Below are 17,692 nucleotides of genomic sequence, written 5' to 3'. Positions count from 1 at the left end.
TTTGTGGTTTTACTAAGAGTTTGTTTTATTGGTCCTTAAAGCGGAGGTCTGCCGGAAAAAAAAAGTGTATGTATGTGTATGTGTGTGTGTATGTATATATATATATATATATATATATATATATATATATATATATATATATATATATATATATACACGTGTGTGTGTGTGTGTGTGTGTGTGTGTGTGTGTATATATATATATATATATATATATATATATATATATATATATATATATATATATATATATATATATATATATATATATATATATATATATATATATATATATATAATACATATTTTTTTTTTTTAATTAACCACTTAAGGACCGCCTCCTGCACATATACGTCGGCAGAATGGCATAGCTGTGGGTCGCGGGCGCGCACTCGCGGACCCGATCGCCGCTGGAGTCCCGCGATCGGTCCCCCGGGCTGAAGAACGGGGAGAGCCGTGTGTAAACACAGCTTCCCCTTTCTTCATTGTGGCGCCGTCCTCGATCGTGTCATCCCTTTTATAGGGGGACACAATCGATGCCATCACACCTACAGCCACACCCCCCCTACAGTTGTAAACACACATAACCCCATCAGCGCATCCTAGTGGTTAACTCCCAAACTGCAATTGTCAATTCTCACAATAAACAATGCATTTTTTGCTGTGAAAAGGACAATGATCCCAAAAATGTGTCAAAATTGTCCGAAGTGTCCCCCATAATGTCGCAGTCACGAAAAAAATCGCTGATCGCCGCCATTAGTAGTAGTAAAAAAAAAAAATGCATTAAAACTATCCCCTATTTTGTAAACGCTATAAATTTTGCCCAAACCAACCGATAAACGCTTATTGCGATTTTTTTTTTTTTTTTTTTTACGAAAAATAGGTAGAAGAATACGTATCGGCCTAAACTGAGGAAAACCATTTTTTTTTTATATATTTTTTGGGGATATTTATTATAGCAAAAAGTAAAAAAATATTGCATTTTTTTTTTTTTCAAAATTTTCGCTCTATTTTTGTTTATAGCGCAAAAAATAAAAACCGCAGAGGTGATCAAATACCACCAAAAGAAAGCTCTATTTGTGGGGGAAAAAAAGGACGCCACTTTTGTTTGGAAGCCACGTCGCACGACCGCGCAATTGTCTGTTAAAGCGACGCAGTGCCGAATCGCAAAAAGGGGCAAGGTCCTTTTAGCTGCATTTTGGTCCGGGTCTTAAGTGGTTAAAGTCAGCAGCTACAAATGCTGCAGCTGCTGACTTTTAAAGTGGTTGTAAAGCCACTCTTGCAACTTGCACCTACAGGTAAGGCTTACCTGTAGGTGCAAGAAATATCTCTTTAACCTACACGGTTAAGGAGATATTTTCACAGAAATGTGCACCGCTGTCTACTGAGTGGTGCCGTGAATGGCATGAACTGGGTGTTAATGCAGTGTTTTCGCGCATGCACGGGGACATATAGTTACATAGTTAGTCAGGTTGAAAAAAGACACAAGTCCATCCAGTTCAACCACAAACATAAAAAAACAAAATAAAAAACACAGTACAATCCCATATACCCAACTCCATACCCACAGTTGATCCAGAGGAAGGCAAAAAACCCCAGCGGAGCATGAGATCCAATTTGCTACAGCAGGGGAAAAAATTCCTTCCTGATCTCCCGAGAGGCAATCGGATTTACCCTGGATCAGCTTTACCTATAAATGTCAGTACTCAGTATATTCTGTACATTTAGGAAAGAATCCAGGCCTTTCTTAAAGCAGTCTACTGAGCTGGCCAGAACCACCTCTGGAGGGAGTCTGTTCCACATTTTCACAGCTCTTACTGTGAAGAAACCTTTCCATATTTGGAGATGAAATCTCTTTTCCTCTAGACGTAGAGAGTGCCCCCTTGTCCTCAGGGTTGACCGTTGGTCCCGCCGCATGTGCAGGAGTGATGTCATCGCCGCTCCGGCCAATCGCAGCGCCAGAGCGGCGATAACAGGAAATGGCGGTGGACGGGACCGAGGCGGATTTCGGGGGATTCGATGTCAGGTAAGTGGCACATAATGAGCTAGCATGCTGTGCATACTAGCTCATTATGACTTTCTCTTGCAGGTGTATTTGAAGGAGAGAGCCTTAGGAGATGATCAGTACAGAGCGGAGGCTGGGTTCTGGCAGGAGAGTGTTGCCTAAAGCCTCGTACACACGATCGGATTTTCCAATGGGAATTGTGTGATGACAGGATTGGTTGCCAGTAAAAGACAGAATCACTTTCAAGGCACTCTGCCTAATACATAAGTGTATTCAAGGCAACGCCCCCCAATATCTATGCGAAAAAAATAAAAGCCCACAACCCCAATCGCATTCTGCGATCCACCAATCAAAACCTCCTCCAGATACAAGTCAAAAGGAGATCGAAGATTTGCAGTCCAGGGACCTCGCCTGTGGAATGCACTACCAACCACCATCCGACTGGAGTCGGACCACTTGGCCTTCAGGAGAAAGATTAAAACCCATCTCTTCTGAGGTCAAGGGGTTCCTTACCCATTAAATGGATACAGCGCCCAGAGGCGATTCAGTCCGCATGTGTTGCGCTTTACAAGTCTCTCACTCACTCACAGGCTGTTGGTGGATAATCCGACCATTTGCCGAATTTTCTGCGGACAAATGTTGGATGGCAGGCTTTTAAATTTTACGTGAACAACGGTCTGTTGTCGGATTTTCTGAGCGTGTGTACAAAAGTCCAATGTACAAACACACATGCTCAGAAGGAATGTCCACCAAACGTAACATTAGCAGAAGGTGCCCAAAGGGTGGGCGCTAAAGAGCTGAAAAACTACGTAGTACGAAACTACATTCGTGTTTGTTGGCCGGCAATTGTGTGCTGTTTTGAATGCAATACAAATTCCTGGCCAACGCCCTTCGGACAAAAGTCTGAGGCTTTGTGTGTGAAAAATATGATCGTGTGTCCGAGGCTTTAGATCAGGGGTCTCAAACTGGCGGTGCATTGCCATGAAATGCGATTTGCCATGGAATGAGATGGTCCGCCTCCATCTCATCCTATTGGCTCACTCATGTCACGTGACAAAACTTCAGTCACAGCTAGGCTATCATAGGGAGAGGATCTCCTCTCCCTGTGATAGCCCGATAGCACTGTCAGCAGCGTGCCTCCCGCTCCCCGATTAAGTACACCCCGTGCCCGCTCTACTCCCCGTCCCCCGCACCCCGTACTCTACTCCCCGTCCCCCGTTAAGGCTCAGGGAACGGGGCGAGTCTACGCTATTAGCGAGGACCTAGCGTTGGATACGTTAGTAGCGTACACCTGTGCATGCGCAGTATTTAGAACACCAGCCCAGTGGACCTAGCGTAGGCTACGTTAGTAGCGTAAACCTGCGCATGAGGTTTACGCTACTAACGTATCCAACGCTAGGTCTACGGTAATAGCGTAGACTCGCCCCGTTCCCTGAGCCTTAACGGGGGACGGGGAGTAGAGCGGGCGCGGGGTGTACTTAGCGCTGGCGGGACGCACGCTGCTGATAGTGCTATCGGGCTATCACAGGGAGAGGAGATCCTCTCCCTATTATAGCCTAGCTGTGACTGATGTTTTGTCACGTGACATGAGTGAGCCAATAGGATGAGATGGAGGCGGACCATCTCATTCCATGGCAAATCTCATTTCATGGCAATGCAGCGGCTCTCCAGTTGTTGCGGAACTACAAGTCCCATCATGCCTTTGCCTGTGGGAGTCGTGCTTGTAACTGTCAGCCTTGCAATGCCTCATGGGACTTGTAGTTCTGCAACAGCTGGAGGGCCACCAGTTTGAAACCCCTGCTTTAGAGACATCCTGGCGCTCTCCCGCCACTCTGCTACTTAGCCAAGTTCTTCCTGTGTTGGCGCCTGCACGATGCGAACCCCGGGAGCCGTGCACCTGTTCCTCACTCCTGGTACGGATCTGCAGAAATCCTGCATTCCTGGTCTTAGGCTGTTTCTTTCCACAGGCGACGAGAGTTTATATCACTTCCTCGCCGCCTGATTTGACCCTATAATACCGCACCGCAATCACGTGCATTGCATGTGGTTGTGACGCTGCCCCATTGAACTCAATGGGGGTTTGACTAGAATGCCAGTTTAACAGTTGTAATTATTTGAAGCAGCACCAGGGGGGAGTAGAGGGTAGCGCTTATAATGAAAGAGCGCGTTTTAGCAAGAAGCATAAAAAGAAACCCAATGCATGAAGTAACATCTTTACTAGTTCACATAGAGCAGAGGTCTCCAAACATTCTAAACAAAGGGACAGTTTAACGTCCTTCAGAATTTAGGATGGCCGGAACGGTGGCCATCATGAGTAGAAATTGCCCCAGCATCAGTTGGAGTAAACAATGCCCCATTTTTGGTGTCAGTGAGAGCAATAGTGCCTCATTGTTGAGGTCATGGGGGGGGGGGGGCTGTGCCCCATCGTTGATGTCACTGGGAGAAATAGCGCCAGATCTTTGGTGTCATTGGGAGGAACTGTGCCCCATCATCGGTGTCATTGGGAGGAATGGCCCCCCTTCATTGGGCCTTATTGTTGGTGTCATTGGGAGGAATGGCCCCCCTTCATTGGGCCTCATTGTTGGTGTCATTGGGAGGAATGGCCCCCCTTCATTGGGCCTCATTGTTGGTGTCATTGGGAGGAATGGCCCCCCTTCATTGGGCCTTATTGTTGATGTCATTGGAAGGAATGGCCCCCCATCATTGGGCCTTATTGTTGGTCCCCCATTATTGGGCCTCATTGTTTTCGCGTCATTGGGAGGAATGGCCCCCCTTCATTGGGCCTCATTGTGTCATTGGGAGCAGCAGTGCCTAATTTTTGAGGTCATGGGGGGGGGGGGGGCTGTGCCCCATCGTTGATGTCAGTGGGAGAAATAGCGCCAGATCTTTGGTGTCATTGGGAGGAACTGTGCCCCATCATCGGTGTCATTGGGAGGAATGGCCCCCCTTCATTGGGCCTCATTGTTGGTGTCATTGGGAGGAATGGCCCCCCTTCATTGGGCCTCATTGTTGGTGTCATTGGGAGGAATGGCCCCCCTTCATTGGGGCTCATTGTTGGTGTCATTGGGAGGAATGGCCCCCCTTCATTGGGCCTTATTGTTGATGTCATTGGAAGGAATGGCCCCCCATCATTGGGCCTTATTGTTGGTCCCCCATTATTGGGCCTCATTGTTTTCGCGTCATTGGGAGTAATGGCCCCCCTTCATTGGGCCTCATTGTGTCATTGGGAGCAACAGTGCCTCATTTTTGAGGTCATGGGGGGGGGGGGGGACTATGCCCCATCGTTGATGTCATTGGGAGAAATAGCACCCGATCTTTGTCATTGGGAGGAACTGTGCCCCATCATCGGTGTCATTGGGAGGAATGGCCCCCCATCATTGGGCCTCATTGTTGGTGTCATTGGGAGGAATGGCCCCCCATCATTGGGCCTCATTGTTGGTGTCATTGGGAGGAATGGCCCCCCTTCATTGGGCCTCATTGTTGGTGTCATTGGGAGGAATGGTCCCCCTTCATTGGGCCTCATTGTTGGTGTCATTGGGAGGAATGGTCCCCCTTCATTGGGCCTCATTGTTGGTGTCATTGGAAGGAATGGTCCCCCATTATTGGGCCTCATTGTTGGTGTCATTGGGAGGAATGGCCCCCCTTCATTGGGCCTCATTGTTGGTGTCATTGGAAGGAATGGTCCCCCATTATTGGGCCTCATTGTTGGTGTCATTGGGAGGAATGGCCCCCCTTCATTGGGCCTCATTGTTGGTGTCATTGGGAGGAATGGCCCCCCTTCATTGGGCCTGATTGTTGGTGTCATTGGGAGGAATGGCCCCCCATCATTGGGCCTGATTGTTTGGTGTCATTGGAAGGAATGGCCCCACTTCATTCGGCCTCATTGTTGGTGTCATTGGAAGGAATGGTTCCCCCATCATTGGTATTATTGGGCCCCAATGTTGGTATCATTGTGAGAAAATGTGCCCCTTCATTGGTGTCACTGAATAAAAACATCCCTTGTGACATGTACTCTTTTTATGGAGGTATCGGGGGGGGGGGGGTCTAAAAGACCTCCAATCCCTTTTTTACAACCAAAAAAGTAAATGTATTTTATTGGGATTTTACGTGATAGACCAACACAAAGTGCCACATAATTGTGAAGTGGAAAGAAAATTATAAATGATTTTCAACATTTTTACAAATAAATATGTGAAAAGTGTGTGGGGGGCATTTGTATTCAGCCCCCTTTACTCTGATACCCCTAACTAAAATCTAGAGGAACTAATTGCTTTCAGAAGTCATCTAATTTAGTAAATATAGTCCACCTGTGTGTCATTTAATCTCAGTATTAATACAGTTGCTCTGTGAAGCCCTCAGAGGTTTGTTAGAGAACCTTAGTGAACAAACAGCATCATGAAGGCCACGGAACACACCAGACGGGTCAGGGATAAAGTTGTGGAGAAGTATAAAGCAGGGTTAGGTTATAGAAAAATATTTCAAGCTTTGAACATCTCACGGAGCTTCTGTTCAATCCATCATCCGAAAATGGAAAGAGTATGGCACAACTGCAAACCTACCAAGACATGGCCGTCCACCTAAACTGACCGGGCCGGGCAAGGAGAATATTCATCAGAGAAGCAGCCAAGAGGCCCATGGTAACTCTGGAGGAGCTGCAGAGATCCACAGCTCAGGGGGGAGAATCTGTCCACAGGACACCTATTAGTGGTCTCTCCACAAATCTGCCCTTTATGGAAGAGTGACAAGAAGAAAGACATTGGAGAAAGAAAGACATAAGAAGTCCTGTTTGTAGTTTGTGAGAAGCCATGTGGGGGAGGGGACACAGCAAACATGTGGAAGAAGGTGCTCTGGTCACATGAGACCAAAATAGAAAATTTTGGCTTAAAAGCAAATCGCTATGTGTGGAGGAAAACTAACACTGCGCATCACCCTGAACACACCATCCCCACCGTGAAACATGGTGGTGGCAGCATCATGTTGTGTTTTTTTTTTTTTCTTTAGCAGAGACAGGGAAGCTGGTCAGAGTTGATGGGAAGATGGATGGAGCCAAATACAGGACAATCATAGAAGAAAACCTGTTGGAGTCTGCAGAAGAATTGAGACCGGGGGGAGGTTCACCTTCCAGCAGGACAACGACCCTAAACATACAGCCAGAGCTACAATGGAATGGTTTAGATCAAAGCATATTCATGTGTTAGAATGGCCCAGTCACAGTCCAGACCTAAATCCCATTGAGAATCTGTGGCAAGACTTGAAAATTGCTGATCACAGACGCTCTCCATCCAATCTGACAGAGCTTGAGATATTTTACAAAGAAGAATGGGCAGAAATGTCCCTCTCTAGATGTACAAAGCTGGTAGAGACATCCCCAGAAAGACTTGTAGAGAAAGGGGGTTCTACAAAGTATTGACTCCGGGGGGCGCCATACAAATGTCCCCACCCACACTTTTCACATATTTATTTGTAAACAAAATAAAAAAAACCATTTATCATTTTCCTTCCACTTCACAATTAGGTGACACTTTGTGTTGGTCGATCACATAAAATCCCAATAAAATACATTTACGTTTTTGGTTGTAAGATGACAAAATGTGGAAAATGTAAAAATACTTTTTCAAGGCACTGTAAATAGATTTTTTTCCTTTTCAAATCCGGAGTATTTAGTATCACTTTTCAATTATCTGCGTTAAAAATACTTTCTGGTGTTTGACACAAAAATGTGGTAAACTGTTTTTTTTTTTTTTTTTTTATGTGGATTTCAGCTTTTAGAAACAATGACCCAGATTCAAGAAGCAATTGCGCCTGTGTAAGGAACATCGTAACGCCGGCTGCAGCCTAAAATCTGCGTGGCATAAGGCTCTTATGCCACGCAGATTTTAGGCTGCATTCTAGCGATGACCGCTAGGGGGCGCTCCCATTGTGATCTGTGTATAGTATGCAAATTGCATACTAACACCGATTCACAATGTTGCGCGAGCCCTGCGTACGCAAATTATGTAGTTTGCATACGTCGGGTTTCGCGCAACGTTACACATCCTAATAGCAGGCGCAGCCAATGCTATAGGATACCCACGTTCCCACGTCGCGAGATTTAAAATCTACGTCGTTTTCGTAAGTGATTCGTGAATGGTGCTGGACGCCATTCACGTTCACTCTGAAGCAAATGCCGTCCTTGCGACGTCATTTGCCGCAATGCACGTCGGGAAAGTTTCCCGACGGAGCATGCGCTCTACGCTCGGCGCGGGAGCGCGCCTAATTTAAATGATTCCCGCCCCCGGCAGGATCATTTACATTGCGCGCGCTTACGCCGGGCAATTTTGCCGGCGCGCCCTCGCAATTTACGGAGCTACTGCTCCGTGAATCGAGGGCAGCGCAAAATATTTGCGGGGGCGCAGGGCAAAATCGTTGCCCTGTGCCTCCGCAAATAAAGCGCAAATGTACCTGAATCTGGGCCAATGACGTGTGTGTAATAAACAACTCTATGGGCTCAGTTGCTCTGGAATAACCCTTCCTGGTCACATTTGCCTTCCTGGTCACATTTCCCTTCCTGGTCACATTTCCCTTCCACACGTGTGTTCACATATTAATGGGATTACGTGGCAGGCACGAGATGATATAATCCATGCTGTATGATCTGCTACTATCTCTGTACACACGTGGCCTTCATAAGCTTTTAGGCTGCTTATTACGTCAGCAATGAGGTACTGTAGGTAGATCCGGTTTTCTGTACTGATCCCGACGACACTCATTCTCTGCTTTGTAGATGATCTGTTTGCAGCATCCAACAAGGATACATCGAGAGGTAAGTGCAGAGTGTACGCCTTGTGTGTGCTTTCTATTTTATTTATTCATTTGCATATTAGAATATTTATTTGCATATTTATCTATTGAGTTGCATAGGATAAACTGGTAACTGTACACTGGCTTTATAGTTGTTTTGATCAAATACCAGTGGAGGCTGGTGCTCAAAATCTTTGGGGGGGGGGGGCGCAAACGAAAAAAAAGAAAAAAATTGCAGCCTCATTGTGCCCGTCAAATGCAGCCACTGTGCCATGCCATCAAACGCAGCCACTGTGCCATCAATTGTCACCACTGTGCCATGCCATCAAATGCAGCCACTGTGCCATCAATTGTCACCACTGTGCCATGCCATCAAATGCAGCCACTGTGGCATCAATTGTCACCACTGTGCCATGCCATCAAATGCAGCCACTGTGCCATCAATTGTCACCACTGTGCCAAGCCATCAAACACAGCCACTGTGCCATCAATTGTCACCACTGTGCCAAGCCATCAAACACAGCCACTGTGCCATCAATTGTCACCACTGTGCCATGTCATCAAACGCAGCCACTGTGCCATCAATTGTCACCACTGTGCCATGCCATCAAACGCAGCCACTGTGCCATCAATTGTCACCACTGTGCCATACCATCAAACGCAGCCACTGTGCCATCAATTGTCACCACTGTGCCATGCCATCAAACGCAGCCACTGTGCCCCTCAATTGTCGCCACTGTGCCAATTGTCACCACTGTGCCCTTTAATTGTTGCCACTGTGCCCATTGTTGCCACTGTGCATGTCACTGTGCCATTTAATTGTTGCCACTGTCCCCATTGTCACCACTGTGCCCCTTGTCGCCACTGTGCCCATTGATGCCACTGTGTCCTTTGTCGCCTCTGTGCCCATTGTCGGCGCTGTGCCCTGTAAAATGCAACTGTGCCATCAACTGTCACCACTGTGCCATGCCATCAAATGCAGCCACTGTGCCATCAATTGTCACCACTGTGCCATGCCATCAAATGCAGCCACTGTGGCATCAATTGTCACCACTGTGCCATGCCATCAAACACAGCCACTGTGCCATCAATTGTCACCACTGTGCCATGTCATCAAACGCAGCCACTGTGCCATCAATTGTCACCACTGTGCCATGCCATCAAACGCAGCCACTGTGCCATCAATTGTCACCACTGTGCCATACCATCAAACGCAGCCACTGTGCCATCAATTATCACCACTGTGCCACTGCCATGCCATCAAATGCAGTCACTATGCCATCAATTTGCACCACTGTGTCATGCCATCAAACGCAGTCACTGTGCCATGCCATCAAACGCAGCCACTGTGCCATCAATTGTCACCACTGTGCCATGCCATCAAACGCAGCCACTGTGCCCCTCAATTGTCGCCACTGTGCCAATTGTCACCACTGTGCCCTTTAATTGTTGCCACTGTGCCCATTGTTGCCACTGTGCATGTCACTGTGCCATTTAATTGTTGCCACTGTCCCCATTGTCACCACTGTGCCCCTTGTCGCCACTGTGCCCATTGATGCCACTGTGTCCTTTGTCGCCTCTGTGCCCATTGTCGGCGCTGTGCCCTGTAAAATGCACTTACCTTTCTCCTTCCACGTCCCTCGATGTCTTCTCCCGCCTTGGTGACGCTTCAGCCAATCAGGTTACCGATAACCAGAACCGGTGAACCTGATTGGCTGGGACGGCCATCAGTCTTAACCAAGGAACACACCCCCCTTACGTTCCGAGGATAAGCATCCAGGAGATGAGGGCTGTACTCGGAAAGCCGCTGGCTCTGATAGGCACTTCCGCACAGCCAACCAGCTGCCGTTATTCAGGTGGCCGGCGCTCAAGTTCCGGCTATCTGAATAGACCAGCGGCAGCTGGCAACAATAACATACATTCATGCAATACATGAATGTATGTTATTTCAGTGGCCGTGCGGAGCCAGAGGGGGCGGCGCTCCAACGCCCTCTATAGACGGACCGCCACTGTCAAATACAGTATCTCACAAAAGTAAGTACACCCCTCGCGTTTTTGTAAATATTTAATTCTAGCTTTTCATGTGACAACACTGAAGAAATGACACTTTGTATCTACAATGTTGTGTAGTGAGTGTACAGCTTGTATAACGGTGTAAATTTGCCGTCCCCCTCAAAATAACTCAACACACAGCCATTAATGTCTAAACCGCTGGAAACAAAAGTGAGTACACCCCTAAGTGAAAATGTACAAATTGGGCCCAAAGTGTCAATATTTTGTGTGGCCGCCATTATTTTCCAGCACCGCCTTAACCCTCTGGGGCATGGAGGTCACCAGAGCTTCACAGGTTGCCACCGGAGTCCTCTTCCCCTCCTCCATGATGACATCACAGAGCTGGTGGATGTTGGAGACCTTGTGCTCCTCCACCTTCCGTTTATGTAGAGCAACAATTCTTCTTTTCAGATCCTCAGAGAGTTCTTTGCTATGAGGTGCCATGTTGAACTTCCAGTGACCAGTATGAGAGAGTAATGCCGCGTACACACGATCATTTTTCGGGTTGTAAAAATTTACGTTTTTCAGGCTCTAGAAAAAACGTTTTTTCTTTTTTTACTTCATCATTAAAACGACGTTGCCCACGATCATGAAAAAAAAAATGCTCTAGCAAAGCGCAGTGACCTACAACGCATACGACGGCACTATAAAGGGGAAGTTCCATGCGGATGGCGCCACCCTTGCGGCTGCTTTAGCTGATTTCGTGTTAGTAAAAGACGATTCGCGCTTTTTTACAACCCAAAAAAAAACATTGTTTAAAACGTCGTGAAATAATAGAGCATGTTCGAATATTTTTTTGGCGTTTTTCAGAACCCCGAAAAATGCTCTGAAGCCCACACTCAATCGTTTTAAATGACATTTTAAAAAAAAGTTGTTTTTTACAACCCGAAAAATGATCGTGTGTACGCGGCATAAGAGCGATGACACCAAATTTAACACACCTGCTCCCCATTCACTCCTGAGACCTTGTAACACTAAGGCCCCATACTCACGAGCAAACATGTCTGCTGAAACTGGCCCGCAGGCCAGTTTCAGCAGACATGTTTGGTCGTGTGTGGGCGCGAGCGGGCCGAATTCCAGCAAACATTTGCCCGCCGGGCCTTTTCCCAGCAGACAAATATTCCTGGACTTGTTTTAAAACAGCCCGCTGGAATTCAGCCCGCTCGGACATGTACGGTCGTCAGTACAGACCTACCGTACATGTCCAGGCGCCCGCCGTCCCTCGCATGCGTCGAATGACTTCGACGCATGCGTGGAAGCATTTTAAAGGCGGGCCGCCCACGTCGCCGCGTCATTGTCGCGGCGACACCGCGTCATCGACGCGGCGACACCGCGGACACGCCCCGCGTATTGTTTACGCGCGGACTTCTGTACGATGGTGTGTACAACCATCGTACAGAAGCCCTCTGGCAGACATGTATGGTGAAAACGGTCCGACGGACCGCTTTCACCATACATGTTTGTCCGTGTGTACCCGGCCTAACAAGCCACATGATCCATGGGAGGGGAAATGGCTAATTGGGCCCAATTTGGACATTTTCACTTAGGGTTGTACTCACTTTTGTTGCTAAACATCTTGGGCTAGATTCAGATCTAGCTAATCTATCTGATTTACGTTACGCCGCCGCTATTTTTTGAGGCAAGTGCTCTATTCAGAAAGCACTTGCCTCTAAAGTTCCGGCGGCGTATCGTAAATCCCCCGGCAGAATTCAAATTCCACGGCTAGGGGGCGTGTACTATTTAAATCAGGCTCGTCCCCGCGCCGATCAAACAGCGCATGCGCCGTCCGCAAATGTTCCCAGCGTGCATTGCTCCAAATGACGTCGCAAGGACGTCATTGGTTTCGACGTTAACGTAAATTACGTCCGGCCGTATTCGCAAACGACTTACGCAAACAACGTAAAAAATTCAAAACTGGGCGCGGGAACGACGGCCATACTTAACATAGGATACGCCGCTATAGCAGGGGTAACTTTCCGCCGGAAAAAGCCGAACGCAAACGATGTAAAAAAAAAGCGCCGGGCGGGGGTTTGCCGCCGCCGCCGCCGACTGGGGGGGGGGTGACTGTTTGTCGCCACCCCCAAAAGTAAAAAACACCAGCCGCCACTGGTGTCATGGCTGATTGACCCCCTCTACAGCAGTGGTGGTGAACTGTATGTCCATTTATTTATTCACCTGGCAGGTCATTAAAGGGACAAGACAACTTCTTGTTCCAGGTCACACGGCGTCCAGTACATGCCTCACCATTTCCTCTGTGTTGTATCACAAATGTGGGAGCGCTAATGTGATGAAAACACAACTCTTCCGTCATGGGGATCTCTCTGGTAATTGCTCTTACCTGTTTTGTCTGTGTCAGATCTAATTACTGTGTAGCTCTCACCTGCACCAGTGCTATATGGAAAGACCCATCGATTGTGGGAAATGTTTTTTTTTTCACAGGAAGTGTCAGTGCTCACCCCAGTGTTGCCAACCTACCAGATTGAATTTTACCGATACAATACCCAAAATTTGCTATTTCGTCAGGACACTCCTCCCTGATTGGCTGAGACACAGCTGCACCATTGGATCCCGTGGCTGTCAATCAAATTTATGCAGCCAATCAGGGGAAAGAGGGGGCAGCGCCAGAGCAGGCACGTGCGCACGCTGTACGGCGGGGGACCCGATGCGTGTGGCCACCTGCAATCATGGGAACGAGAGCCAGAACAGGGATCTGTCAAAGTAAACAGACAGATCCCCGTTCTGACAGGGGAGTTAGAGAGAGATCTGCTGTTCCTAGTGATTAGGAACAGTGATCTTTCTCCTCCTCCAGTCAGCACAGCCCCCCACAGTTAGAAACACCTCTCAGGTAACACATTTAACCCCTTGATCGCCCCCTAGTGTTAACCCCTTCCCTGCCAGTGACATTTATACAGTAATCGGTGGCAATTTTTACGTCTGATCGCTGTATAAATGTCTCTGGTCCCAAAAAAGTGTCAAAAGTGTCTGATCTGTCTGCCGCAATGTCGCAGTCCCGCTAAAAATCGCAGATCACCACCATTACTAGTAATAAATAATAATAAAAATGTCAGAAATCTATCTCCTATTTTGTAAATACTATGGCCCGGATTCACAGAGAGCGGGCGCACATTACGCCGCCGTAGCGCAAATAATATACGCTACGCCGACGCAGAGAGGCAAGCACGGAATTCACAAAGCCAGTGCTCCCAAAACTGCGCTGGGTTTCTAAGGCGTAAGCCGGCGTAGGTGGAAGTGGGCGTGAGCCATGCAAATGAGCCGTGACCCCATGCAAATGATGGGCCGAGCGCCAGACAGATACGTATAACGAACTGCGCATGCGGGGGACGTGGACGCATTCCCATGCGCATGCTCACAACCATGTCGGGAACAACTGCCTAAGATACGCCGGATCACTGCGTACGCCCTGAACGTAATCTACGCCCAGTCACACACGTCCAACGTAAATTACGCCGGCTTGGGTTCCCTGGTGCAGCCTTTTGCATGGATGCTGCTGAGTTACACCTCCTTTATGGGAAATAACTTTACGCCGGACGTATAACTTACACGCACATCGCGTAGCCTGCGTCGGGCGCACGTACGTTCGTGAATCGCCATATTTCCCTCATTTACATATTTGAATAGAAAATCAATGGGAGCGCCACATGCGTCCAGCGTAAATATGCGCCCACGCTACGCCGGCGTAGGCAAGTTACGTTGTTGGGATGAAGCCTGTTTTTAAGGGGTATATTAGTTTGTGGGTCCGGCGCACAGATACGACGGTGCATCTTTGCATTTACGCGGCGTATCTGGAGATACGTCGGCGCAAGTGCTTTGTGAATCCGGGCCTATAACTTTTTCGTGAAACCAATCAATAAACACTTTTTTTTTTACCAAAAATATGTAGAAGAATGGATATTGGCCTAAACTGATGAAGAAATTTGTTTTTGTTTTTTATATTTGGGATATTTATTATAGCAAAAAGTAAAAAATATTGTTTTTTTTTTCAAAATTGTCGCTCTCTATTTGTTTATAGCGCAAAAAATAAAAACCGTAGAGGTGATCAAATGCCACCAAAAGAAAGCTCTATTTGTGGGAAAAAAAGGACGTCAATTTTGTTTGGGTACAAGATCGCACGACCGCGCAATTTTCAGTTAAAGCGACGCAGTGCCGTATCGCAAAAAATGGCCAGGTCATTAAGGGGGCAAATCTTCCGGTCTGTAGGTGGTTAAGCATTATTGTCTTGTCTTTGCATTTTTCTTTTGATGTACCTTGTGTTTGTAATTAAAGCGAATGTTGCAAACACTGTTCACTCGCTTGCTGTCATTAAAATATTAGGTGAGGTGTTCTGACGGGAAACATAACAGGAGGATTCAATAAAAAAGATCAACATCATTTCAGCAGCAATCCTGCCAGGAACATCTGACAGTACAATGAGAGATCTGTGTTGGATTATGCCCGATGCCAAGCAGTCCCGCTGTGCAGACTAAACACAGTTAGGGCTGGATGTACCATTATGCACAAATGGGTTTCATCAGCCAGCTGAACAATCCTAATTTCTAATCTACGGGTTCATTATCTATACAGTTGTGCTCATAAGTTTACATACCCTGGCAGAATATATGATTTCTTAGCCATTTTTCAGAGAATATGAATAACACAAAAACTTTTCTTTCACTGAGCCTAGGTTCACACTGCTGCGAATTCAAAATCGCGGTAAAATTGCGCGATTTTACAGCGATTTTGCCGCGATTTCGGCCGCAATTTAATGTAAATTGCAGCCCGAAATTGCAAAAAGTAGTACAGGAATTACTTTTTGAAATCGCAGATGCGGCGTCGCACTGATTAGGACAGTGCCATTGCCGACAATTGCCGCCGATTTGAGATGTGATTTGACATGTCAAATCGCATCTCAAATCGTTCCAAATCGTACCCAGTGTGAACCAGGGCTCATGGTTAGTGTTTGGCTGAAGCTATTTATTGTCAATCAACTGTGTTTACTCTTTTTAAATCATAATGGCAACAGAAACTACCCAAATGACTCATCAAAAGTTTACATACCCTTATTTTGGCCTGATAACATGCACACAAGTTGACACAAAGGGGTTTGAATGGCTATTAACCACTTAAGGACCGGACCAATATGCTGCTAAATGACCCAAGGGGTTTTTACAATTCGGCACTGCGTCGCTTTAACAGACAATTGCGCGGTCGTGCGACGTGGCTCCCAAACAAAATTGGCATCCTTTTTTCCCCACAAATAGAGCTTTCTTTTGGTGGTATTTGATCGCCTCTGCAAATTTTATTTTTTGCGCTATATACAAAAATAAAGCGACATTTTTGAAAAAAAAACAATATTTTTTACTTTTTGTTATAAGAAAAATCATATAAACTAAATTTTAGTGAAACATTTAGGCCAAAATTTATTCAGCCACATGTCTTTAGTAAAAATCGCAATAAAAAAATAAAAAATAGCTACCTAGCGGGAACAGCGACACTAATACAGCGATCAGAAAAAAGATCGCTTAGTGACACTGGCAATAGGGAGTGAAAGGGTTAACTAGGGCGGTGATCAAGGGGTTAAAACTTTATTTGGGGGGGGGTACGGGGGCTACCCTGGACCTAACACTAACTGCCTGTCACACTGACACTAAATGCAGTGATCAGTACATATATGATCACTGCATTCAGTGACACTGTGACAGGGGGGTGGGGGGGAGGGGTGATCGCAAGGGGTTAATGTGCCTGCGTGTACTGGTGTCAGTGTAGTGTTGTGCAGACTCACTGTGTGATGTGATCTCTCCTCAGCGGCGGTTGAAAATACTGCCGAGAGGAGAGATCACATCACTTCCCTCTTCCTGTGTTTACACAGGAGGAGGAAGTGACACGCAGGGGGAGCGTGCAGATTGGCTGAGAGCGATCCGGAGGGGGCGGACAAAAACGAACAGCCGCCCCCTCATCCCGGATCGCTCGGACAGCCACGGGAACCGCCGCATGTACCCGGGGGGGGGGGGGGGGGCCCCGATCAGACCCCCGACCCACGTCTAGGCAGGGACGTACAGGTATGTGGATGTGCCTGTCTGTGCCATTCTGCTGACGTAAATGTACATGCGGCGGTCCTTAAGTGGTTAAAGGTCACCATCCTCACCTGTGATCTGTTTGATTGTAATTAGTGTGTGTGTATAAAGGGTCAATGAGTTTCTGGACTCCTGACAGACCCTTGCATCTTTCATCCAGGGCTGCACTGATGTTTCTGGATTCTGAGTCGTGGGGAAAGCAAAAGAATTGTCAAAGGATCTGCGGGAAAAGGTACCGTATTTATCGGCGTATACCGCACACTTTTTTGCCCTGAAAATCAGGGCAAAATCGTGGGTGTGCGCGATATACGCCGATACCCGCTTTCCCGCGCCGAGTTTAAACACTGCGCCGGCATATAGCGAGCGCAGTACACTCGTGTATAGTCGGGCAGGCTCCTCTCGCGCTCACGTCCTGGACGTACAGGACGTGAGCGCGAGAGTAGCCGAGCCTGCCCGACTATACACGAGTGTACTGCGCTCGGTATATGCCGGCACAGTATTCAAACTCGGAGCGGGGAGGACGCCACAGAAGGACGCCGGACCCGACGAAGAGGACACCCAAAGCCGCAGACGGACGCCGGACCCGAAGAAGCCGCCGATGGACGCCACGCAAGACACCAAAACTGTAAGTACTAAAATGTTTTTTTACAGGAATGTCGGGTCCACTTTAGGGGTGCGCGCTATACGCCGGAGCGCGCAATACCCCGATAAATACGGTAGTTGAACTGTATAAAACAGGCAAGGGATAGAAAAAGATATCCATGGAATTGAGAATGCCAATCAGC

The 17,692-nt window shown here is 47.4% G+C and overlaps 1 protein-coding gene across 1 annotated transcript in view; it reads left to right on the top strand.

The window, feature by feature from the left end:
• Positions 1–8,730: 8,730 nt before the first annotated feature.
• UBAP1L (ubiquitin associated protein 1 like) overlaps positions 8,731–17,692 on the top strand; it is a 67,978-nt gene continuing 59,016 nt past the window's right edge. Inside the window, exon 1 of the mRNA XM_040342303.1 lies at positions 8,731–8,806. Within this exon, the coding sequence (XP_040198237.1) occupies positions 8,768–8,806 (39 nt within the window). The 5' untranslated portion in view covers positions 8,731–8,767. The remainder of the gene's footprint in view (positions 8,807–17,692) is intronic.

Source organism: Rana temporaria, chromosome 3 (assembly GCF_905171775.1).
Source record: "Rana temporaria chromosome 3, aRanTem1.1, whole genome shotgun sequence".
NCBI lineage: Eukaryota > Metazoa > Chordata > Amphibia > Anura > Ranidae > Rana > Rana temporaria.
This window is presented reverse-complemented; position numbering and strand designations above follow the sequence as displayed.